At 39.8% G+C, this 11,384-nt stretch overlaps 1 protein-coding gene across 1 annotated transcript; it reads left to right on the plus strand.

The window, feature by feature from the left end:
- Positions 1–158: 158 nt before the first annotated feature.
- On the plus strand, positions 159–10,590 carry LOC118421222 (phospholipid phosphatase 6-like; the record flags this gene model as incomplete). Its single annotated transcript, XM_035828388.1, is given in 4 exon segments — positions 159–531; positions 1,686–1,778; positions 3,225–3,387; positions 8,989–10,590. Coding segments are annotated over 4 exon segments (1,030 nt in total), but the record flags the coding sequence as incomplete, so codon positions are not given.
- Positions 10,591–11,384: the final 794 nt, after the last annotated feature.

An 11,384-nucleotide genomic window follows, 5' to 3' on the forward strand; every position in this document is an offset into this window, starting at 1 on the left:
GGTTTTATTTCAAAATTAGCCACCTCAGGAGCTTTTTGGAGGGGGAATTGGACCGGGCAGGAAAGATGGCTTACCCGAGAAGTAAAAATTCGCGAGGGGCTTTTTTGAAGGGGACGAGGCGGACTTTGCGAGTGGAAGGGGAGCGAACCGAAATTCTGGATGAATGAAACTATGGACATGAGTAAGTTATGGAGGAACCCTGACGCAGTGTTCCCCAAGCCTGGCCCTCCACGTAGGCACAGCTTTGAAGAGGACAAGTCGCAGGGCGAGGGCGGGGATCGGTTCAGACGTCACAGCGGCCGGAGTACCGAGGTGAACGCGGCGGCAGAGGCGGCGGAGGCCAGGGCTCAGGGTCGCGCCCCTCCTCGGAGGACCAGCCGGTCATCAGAGGATGCAGAGGAGCAGGACAGACAGGCGGTCAGGGGAAGGCCTGGTCTGGCCAGGCAGTCCAGTCAGACTGGACGGAAGGGCAGTCAGAATGATGCCAGCCTGGGCAAACCCTGGGGTCTGCCCCGTACAGACAGGGGAAAGGTATGTCACACACTACGTTACAACTACAAAATAGTACCTTGGTACACATTGCATTGTAGACTGGTGCCACCTATAAACCCCATGAGTCTATGACATTAGCCTAATTGAATCATGCCTCTAGCAGACCCTTGACTGATCAGGCCCCAACATCTAGGAGAGAAGACCCAGTTATGAATTCCTGGCAGTACGAGATTGTAACACAGATTGTAACAAAGTCTTCCTTGTAATATGACTTGTCTTGTGTACAAATTGTATGATATTGTTACAGGTAACATTACGTAATGTCTTTAATGTGAGAAAGTCTGGCCTAACTCAAGTTGCAAACATTGTGACCATTTGAAAGAAGATGAAATTTCAGAAAGAGTCAGTTTTATGATTCTGGATATATAGCTGTCACCATATTGTAGCAAAGTGATTCATGTTGCTATCCCAAGATCATATCTGTAAATACGGTCTGTGAAGACTGGATAAATTGCTAACTATTTAATCCCAAGCAGCTTAAAAGTGGCAGGCAGTGGCATAGCATTCCTATATGTTTGTTATGTAGGTATAGAAAACCAGTAATTAAAGGTAACCATGGGATTAGCTACAGTATTAAGATTGAAAGAGTTAGGGCCCTAACTGGAAGGTATGGTCTTAGGAGTGTGGAGATATTAGATTTGATCAGAATGATAAAGAAGAGGAGATTGAGAAAACCATCCAGGGAAGGAACCCAACTGGAGTGTGCACCTGTCATTGAGAAGTAGGCCATAGGTGTCACAAAGATATGTAATTTGAGTGACAAAAGCAGATGTTTTACCACAACCACAATGAGAAACAATATTTCAATGAACTGAAAAGAGACTTATTTGGTATTGAAAATATACAAATCAAATGAAAATACTACATGGAAGCTCCAAGATACTATGGCACTTTGGGACTTTAATAACTACCCACAGACCAAATTCATAAAAATTCAGGAAAAGGATCTTGAGTTGTACTTATATAGGTTAAAACACACATCATGTTACACAGTTAGAGATAACATCCCTGTCATCACAATTGGGAAATAACAAAGGTAGATCTATAATTCTGTAACAGTATGTGCATCAGAAGATATATAAGACTATTCCAGATGTTCCAAATGAAGTGTTGTTTCACCCCTTATTTTCCAGCCACAACAGACCATGGGTCCGTCCGATCCCAACGCCACCCTGGGGGAGATCATCTGGAGCTCCCTGTTGGCTATCGACCTTACCTTGTCCAAGGTACTGAATGGATATCCATGAGATGTGTTGCCTAACTGTTGAAATATCTCAGTATTTTTCACAAACTTGTTAAAGACAGGGTGTGAGGCATCCTCCTAACGCCCGGTCCCCAACGGCACTACCTTATGGGGCCCTGCTGTCCCAGGCCCTACCTACGGGTATTATGATTGTCGCCACAAACAAGCTGTCAACCAATCAGAGAACAGGCCTTCCTTGGGCTTGTTGTTGTCGCAAGCTGTCTCGCAAAGGCCGCTGGGAAGCTATCAGCCAATCATGTTACGTATTACCATGACTTTGTTTGCTCACCATGCCAACGCCCGATCCCCAACGGCTGACTGCCCATAAAAGGGCAAGCTCATTAATATTCATAAGCAAGGCACCCCTAATAACCGAATACTGTGGCTGATTTGTCAGGGTTGATATCATAGGCTTTGCCGTGATTGTCAACCCTGAGTGTGAGGGTGGGTGTGAGGCACAAATGTGCATATGTGTATGTAGTCAAGTACTTCTGGCACCAGTTGGCATATAGGGCGGCGCACATCTCTGTTTTAGTAGCCCTGGGCCACACAACTTTGTTCCATCACTACAGTAAGGGGATAGTCCACCAGTAGGGGTGTGTGCTCAACTTGCATACTCTTTCCCAAATACTGAGTACTAAGCAGAGAAAGCAGCATGTAGCATCTTTAAACTCTTTGGTATGAGTCAGCCAGGGATCAAACTCACAACCTACTGGATGCAAGGCGAACACCTACTGAGCCATTGCACCGGCACTGTACAAGCCAGCCTTTAATGACCTCAAAATGGCCACTACGTAGACAAATTTTCTTAATGCTTGGGCAATAGAATGATAGTCTAAGGTACCACCAGAGAGTGGCCAATATGACAGATGGTTGTTATGTAGAAATGGTTACATGTAGGTTTCATTGTGTAAGGGGAAACAAAAGATGCTAAACCTGAAAGGTGTAGAAAAGGTGGAAAGGGGCACTTCATTTCTAAAGTAGCATATAGTAAGTTATGGACAGTGTAAACCCATCTACGATGTATGTTCCAGTGTAAAGTGCAAGTTCATGTACATGTACAGTAGTATGTGTAAGTGAAGTATACCACTACAAAGTGGAGATAGCGTACTTGATACGTTACAGTGTCATTGAATGTTTGTTACTGGTACCTCTTCTATAGCCGACTATGTGTAATATTGGAGACTACAATGTTTTCTATTGGACATCTAGAATTGTCTTCATTCATATTTAGGGTATCAAAGACCAGTTTCTTCCAGATCACTTCAGTGTCACTGACCGTTTCCAAATCTAAAATCAGTTGCTTGGGTGTTTTTTGGCATATCTTATCATCTGGATGTCTAATCTTCATTGTTGTATAGCCAATTATTTACTACCTGGTATCAAAAGAACTAAGTTCAATTTCTTACTACCATGTACCTCCCTACAGTGTATCAGTGTTTGTGCGAATCGCTCGGACAGTAACCTGCGCCACATCCTGATGTTCCTGGAGTTCTCGTGCCACGGGCTGCCATGGATCGCTGGCACGCTCTTCATGCTGTACAAGAGCACCACCATCCTGCAGGTGCAGAAACTGGTCAACCTCTTTGCAGGTAAGGAAGGGTATCTAGTAATAAGTAGGGTACATGTACATGTATAGACAGCATTCTCACCAGGATTTTTTTACAGCGTAGAGGCATCTTAGTGCAGCAAAAATACATGGAACGTAATACAGGTGTGAGCATGAGAATTTCCCCCTGAAATATTTTGCCACATTTTGAGGGCTAAATGAAGTGAAATGAAGCCAATATTTACCTTTGTTACAAAAAAGCAGAAAAGTCCCCTTTGCTGGTTAAAACACAATGTAGCGGTCCAAATCACAATGTAGGGGCCCAAATCACAGCATAGCGCATCTTGAGACCCTCTGACCCTCTCAAATAACCTGTTATAAGATTTTCTATTTTTATAGTTCACTGAAGAGAATAACACAAGAATAGATAAGAACTGGAGCTACATTCTACTGAAATGCAAATCAAGGACACCAACATGACAGTCATGTGTATGCTGTGAAAGAAGAAATGACACAGAATTGTCCTGATTACTCGTTTAGAACAAACATCAAATGTTTGGAAACTTGACACTGTAGTCAGTCAAATCTTAGTTGTTACTCTTCTCAATTGTATAGCATTATTAATCATAAAGAGTTTGCTTATTATACTTTGAAATGGTGCCTTATTTGTTACCATTGTTTATTTGTGGATCAGTGCTGATTGTTGGAGTGGAATCATATTTCATAAAATTCCAGCAACTTATGATACACAGTAGGCACATGGATATCACATGTAACAAAGGTATCACAATCATGATCAAACTTCTCATACTAAAGAATTACTCCCAATAAAAGCAGGTGGTAGTGATATTTACTGGGAACCTTTCCACCCAATTCTTTAATACTGATAGCTATCAAGCACCCCTATGGTACAGCATTAACTTTCTGTAACAAGTTATTCACTCATGAATGCCTGTGTATTATTAATCTACAGAGATGATGGCAGATAATCTTTATGGCTTTTGTTGCAGTGCATAATGGCCTGAGGCCTAATGTGGAGTACTCGGCATACTGATTTTACTTTGGATACAGACTCTGAGCCTGAAGAGTTATCGTAGTCCCTTGAGTTGTTTCAATTTTCCACCAAATTAGATAAAGTAAAAGATGTCATGTAGCAAACAACATGTGAAGATGGTGGAAAGATTGTAGTTATTCAGTACATTGACTCATGCATACAATCTTAACTTGTTTGAAAGCTGCCCTGAAATAAGAAAAAGAAAGACATTAAAGGCATACTACGGGATTTTTGAACAAAACAAAAAGTAGCTTTTCCTACTTTTTCTTTACATTGTTAGTTCAATCAACCCTATAGCATTGCATACCAATATTCATTGAGAGATGCTGCGACATCAATGCACCACATAAGCATGATGTATAAAAATTGTGATCTTCCAAGAAACAGATGGGCATAGGCTGGTTATGCCTCTGTGTGTTGTTGTTTCTTGCTTATCAGCCTGGCTTCCCAGTGGGGGGCCAGTTGACAGTTCCTCTGAGTACAGTAGACTAGCTTTCTGTACAAGGTTTCTTGAAGTTTTGAAGGGAATATGACCTTAGCTTGTTGATATCCTACGAAATAGACTAATAAGTTCATGATTATATGCTATTTTAGAATGATTAGATATAGGTGTTTCCAAAGAAGGTCTCCATTGTGTTCTTTATCTGCAGTCTGCCATGCATGTGCTAACTGATTACCCCACCCCGGGGGACCTACCGGTGGCAAGCAAGACCCGGAGGGTCTAACTTGGGGGGACACAAGGTTACAGGGTGCCTAGAGCGGAATGTTTGTAGGCTAATCCTTTACGTTGCAAACGTGAAATAATGACACAAAAGTGTCAAAAAGTGACAAAAAGTAGTAGTAAATCTGATATTTCTTAATTCTAGAATATTTCAAATTTGAGCGCAAAAAACTGCGTAGTATGCCTTTAAATTAGGCCACGCCAATTTAGTCTCTTTGTAGTTGGTTCTCAGATACTGTAAATGCAGAAACTTTTGCTTTGGTTTAATGTTCGCGGTTTTCGCGGTGGCCGCTTCACCTCGAATTTAAAACCACTGCAAACATTTTTCCATGGCAATACAAGACTACAGTGCATGGTGCTACCGCAAAATTAAAACCACCACGAAAAGTCCATTTTCTCGCTGCTGCGAAATTAAATCTCCGCGAACTTAAATGCATTTACAGTATTTACAGCAGGAGAACAGTGGGGAGGGGGGCATTAAGATTAATGATAATGAAGTTGATTCATTTCTTAGTGGTATACATTAGGTGTTTTTCTTGTCGTTTTATCTTGTTGGACCTGTCAACAAAAACCAAACCTGAAAAAATCAGTAGACTGGATGTTGGACTGATTCAAAAATAAACAGATTATATTGGCAGATGTTTTGGCTTACAGGTCCAAGAAAAGAAGTAGCAGCAAAGTAAAAGCGAAGTAGAGGAGAGTTGATAGTCAAACTTGGTCTAAAACAGAGGCAGTTAGTGTTGTTTACATGAAGATGGGATTTTAAAACACCAAAAAATGTTGGATACTCACCTAACAGAATCCTCTGTAGCAAAATGGACTATTGTTTTGAGTATCGCCCATTAACAAGTTTTGCACACATAATTAGGTTTGGGTCTGGTTCTGGACCTGGACCTGGACCTGGACCTGGACCTGGACCTGAACCTAGACCAGACCTGCACCTGAATTTACTGTACTGGTACTCAGCCCTACCTCCAACTCAAGTTGATCTCTGGCTGTACCTCCCACTAAACTACTAACGGATTAGCCCTATTGACCTTTCAATGTCAATGTTAGAAGCATCCGTAGGAGATGAAAGTTGGCGAGAATCCATCCAAACACTTAGTCTGATATTCCACATCTGAGTTCTAAGCATTTTATACATGCAGACAATTCAATTGTGTCATTTTCCATTCCTAATAGATGATGTATTATACTGTGAAAATAGAATTCACTTTGAAAAATGTTGTTGCTTTCAAGTTCTCTCTATAACCCCTCGTGATAGCTACATAACAAGGAGTTGCTAATCTACATAAAGTTTGCACATTTTGTTGAACTACCTGTACTTGACACAATGTTTATGGGCATTTAGTATAATTAAATCATTGCAGCATTTTAGCAAATTGAGCCAAATGAAATGCTTTCTTTCTTCCCACCTTTTTTTCTGTACATAATTGTGCCCACTACTGTTGTGTCAAAAAGAGTCTAATCTTTATATGAAACATCATATTCTTATATTTTGCCCAAGTGAAAATGAAATGGTGCATGTATGTGCCATATGTTGTCAATTTCACAGAAGTTAGATTTTGAACCTTCCAGTTCCACCCTGGTTTTAAAGGCCTTTCTTTAACTGGAGATATGAATAGAATTTCCATGTAATTCTGCAAGCATAAATGTCATTCCCAGTCAAAAACTCTTGAAGTATTAATCATAATGTAGCAAATAATTGGTGTTTGGAATAATTTCAAACAGAAAGATCCCAGATGATACGCCCAAAACAGAAAAAAAGAATTTGTTCTATAAAATTAGTTGAATGGTCTGTATGTAATGATCACAAAAATTGGATTTTTATGATCCTTAATTTCATACTTGGAGCATATTACAACATGTAAAAGTATGATTTAAAAGACAACGTCAAAAAAACGCACAAAGCAGAAAACAAATTTGTTCTATGAAATTAGATAAACGGTCTGTTAAATCTTTGGTTGCTCAGTGGTCGTAGCACGGTCACAGCATCTTGTGGAAAGGTGTTTTAGTGATTATTGATACATTGTGCTAGGCTGGGAGAAAGGCAAGATATGGATTTCAATTATATGCAGGAGCCAATACTATTACTAGACTACAAATACTATCAAATAAGTCAATATATCACTCTTAATGAAGATATATGACCAGCAAAAGATGTGTCATTTATCTACTAAAGGCTTAGTTACTTCCTGGCTGATAAGTTAGATGTAAATATTTGCATTTTTTGTTACATGCATTTCCTGTGTTATTCATAGTCATACATGTCAGTACAGACAGTGATAAGCCAAATTTGGCCAGACAGCAAATTAGGCATCATGTCATGTTTTTCTTTCCTGATAATACAACATGATTAATACAAGAAGTTTCAAGGATATATTAATATTTCTGCTTACAAGTGATTGATATATAAAAAGATGAAATTAACATGACAGGTTACTTGCATTTTCCAAGTTGATTGTTACAGTTGTAATATGAAGATGGTGAGAGAGAATACAAATTCAACAAATATGACAAACATTGAAAGTAAATGCATTTATGGTATGAAAAACTAATAGTAATGCTAGCAAGAAGAATTGTTGAATGTATAGGAGTGCATTGCACTAAGCACTGAGACAGCCAAGTACTTCATAAGCCTAATCCAAGTACACCATATTGCTGCCCTTGAAACACTGTCTGCATATATGCATGTGTCATGATCTTGTTGTTATTGCTTGAAGGTAAAAGGAAAAGGTTTTCTAATCATGTTTCAGAAAGCGATCATTCTTGAGACAAGGAATTTCAAATTATTTAACCGATTGTGTTGATCCCATGCTGTTACTCTGTATACTATTGGTTTACCTTTCTTTAACTTTAACAGACCTGATATTGACATTGACTTAGGAGATGCTACCTCGAACAGGGCTCGAAATACTTTTTTCTGCATACCTGCACTTGTGCAGGTAACATTGAAAATTATCTGCACCAGACAAATTTTACCTGCACAACTCTGAATTTTGGAAGTATGGATCATACTAAGATTGTTCAGGAACCATTGCTATTTTTTTCTATTATACTTTATAGGTGGTAAAAGCCAATGCAGCTAATAACAATCCACATACACCTACATCATAGGACATTTATGTATAAAACCCAGCAATGGACCAGTGCAGGTTAGGTGCAGGTAGACACCAAAAATACCTGCACAGCTCCAATTTTACCTGCACTAACCTGCATAAACTGGTGGTATTTCGAGCCCCGCTCCAAGGTAGTTCAGCCTTTAGAGTTGTCCATATATTAACCAGCAATAATGGCTAGATGGGAATGGAAAGAACCACATGTGATATATCAAGTAGCAAAATGGGCTGTTGCAAGGTCGTAATGGCCAGTTTTTCTTAAGAACCTATTTTATGTGGCAGGATAACTATTGCCATCAGTGTGACCTGTCTGACTGTGTGTTTGGGTCTCTGCAGTTTGGTTCTCAAAATGTCTGGCACACTGTACACTGTCTACCTTATGTCTACTGAGGTAGCCTTTGGGCACTATAGCTGCATGTTGTTATAGTGTTAAACAGCATGGAAAGGGTAACATAACATGTACGACTAAATATTGTGTATGGCATAATCATATTATGGTTCTAGTTGAGACTCTCACCAATCATAATAATTTACTTTCTTATCAGTCATGATATTATGTTAGTGATGAATATTGTGTCACTAATCAGTGATGAATATTGTGTCCCTACAATATTAATATACATGATCATGCTATAGTCAAATTCAATATAAAATACCTCCTTAATTGCATGTACAGGCTGCACAGTGTATGTATGTTTTTTTGTTACATTCTGATCCAATAAATGATATAAAATTTTGTCACCCATACAGCTCTGATTCTCGACCTTTTCATCGTTGGAACCATGAAAGCGATGGTGAGACGTAAGCGGCCACCGTACAACGAGGGCGACATGTTTGCGACCGTCTCAGTCGACAAGTTTTCCTTCCCGTCCGGCCACGCCACGCGATCAGCAATGGTGGTATCGTTTCTTATCGGCAACTGGTGGATGCCATTGGCTATAAAACACTTTCTCGTGCTCTGGGCGTTCGCGATCGCCATGTCAAGGGTCATGTTAGGAAGACACCATGTCAGCGACGTTGTCTCAGGGGTTGTGATTGGCCTGGTGCAGTACCGGATCGTCAGTTTCTTCTGGTTCTCGCCGTGGTTTTGTCAGACGCTGGTGTGGCCTTTTCTTGGGACATTAAAGAGTCCAATTGCTGTGGGACTTTAACTGACACCTTGTGGAAAACTATGAAGAATGAAGACACTCCTCCAGATTCTTTGTTTGGTACAGTCTTACCTAAAGTACAATAGAAGGATCCGAGTTTGAGGGAATGGTTGGGACAGAAACACAGTTATTGACGGAATGGAATTGTGAGCACTGTTTACAGATAATTGGTTACAACACCTTTCTTTACTCTGATGGTATGAATAGCTCACAATAGTTAGGATGGCGAGAGTACTGAGGACAAATTTGATGTAAGGAGAGATGAGCACAATCATATGACAAAGAGGTTTATGAGTGGAACAAACTTGCTTATGAAGGAATTGAAGATTACCAAAGACATACATCAAATGACAAGTTGCCAGTGTTATTATATGTACTTGCAATCTTTTGTTAAAAAGAAAAGAACCTGTCCATCCTATATGAAGGTTTCACATTTTTCTTTTCCAATTCAGTATGGGCATAAATTCTCAGATCACACATTGCCAAAGCCTGACATGTTGAAAAATATAACGTAACTCTATGCATATGCTGAAACCGTTGTGAGGAATAAGATGATATTTATCAAATTTGGTCAGTCTGTTGTTGCAATACCATTATCTTCCAATAGGTGGCCAACCTAACATGTTCAGAAAGGCGTTTTTGATTACATGTGACAACAAGTTCATGTAAGTTGTGGACACTTTTTAAAATAAAAGGCTGACAGATAAAGTACTATGTACAATGTATGATATATAGACATGTGAAATGTTTCAATGCATCATTTTGGATGCTGTGTATCATTTGCCAGAATTCCTATGAAAAAAATATAAAGTAAAGGCTGTAGTACCGTCTGTCGCAGTGTAGTTTTCCTGGTGAAAGACAAAGGTTTTCCCTTGGCAGCATTTTTGAAGAATTCTTTTCTTTTAGAAAGAGATTTCAAATATACTTTTCATACAGATGTACCCTATTTATCATCATACAGAAAGATGACACACTTGTGGAATTGCACTTCATCTTTTCACTTTTATTCTACATGAGTGTACAAAAATTCTGAAATAACAGTCTTATTATATGCATTGGTGTAACATCTGTGCATGAAATGCTGCTTAAAATGTATTTTCATCCTCGATCTCTTTCAATCAATACAACATGTAAATCAGTTTACACCCTATATAAAGATTGGTTTGAAACAGTTTTTGTTCACAACATGAGTGGTACGAGCATACGGAACGTTAGCTGACTTTTCAGTGTTGGTTGGTCTAAGGTTTGTTTCTGTGTATTGCATACCTGGTAAAATGCCTCATGGCTCATTGGAAAACACACCAGGTTTGTACTGAACAGTACAAGCTGCATGTCTGGACAGATCTATTTCACCCACTCACACCGGGAAGGACCCCACCTTATTGAAAAGTGTGGTGTATGATTTTACATGCTTGAGGTGTGGCCGCATGGCTTTCCTCAAACATCGGCCCTCCATTTAACGTCCTGTCCGAACGACATCTCTAACTGTAGCTAGGTATACTGTTCTCATTTTTACCTGAGTGAAGTAAGCAAGTACTATAAATGCATTTAAGTTCGCGGGGATTTAATTTCGCGGTAGCGGGAAAATGGACTTTTCGGGGTGGTTTTAATTTCGCGGTAGGACCATGTACTGTAATCTCTTACTGTTATGGAAAAATGTTCGCGGTGGTTTTAAATTCGCGGTGAAGCGGCCGCCGCGAAAACCGCGAACATTAATCCACCGCGAAAATTTCTGCATTTACAGTACCTTTCCCAGGGGCACAATGTTTGGGCATATCAGGATTGGAACCCCAGCCCTCTGGATTAGTCAAACATTCTACTATCTCCTACCATCCCTACTGTACTACTGTAAATGCATTTAAGTTCGCGGGGATTTAATTTCGCGGTAGTGAGAAAAAGGACTTTTCGCGGTGGATTTAAGTTCGCGGTTACACCATAGACTGCAGTCTAATAGCACAATAGAAAAATGTTTGCGGTGGTTTTAATTTTGCGGTAAAG

This window comes from Branchiostoma floridae, chromosome 8 (assembly GCF_000003815.2).
Source record: "Branchiostoma floridae strain S238N-H82 chromosome 8, Bfl_VNyyK, whole genome shotgun sequence".
In the NCBI taxonomy this organism is placed as follows: Eukaryota; Metazoa; Chordata; class Leptocardii; order Amphioxiformes; family Branchiostomatidae; genus Branchiostoma; species Branchiostoma floridae.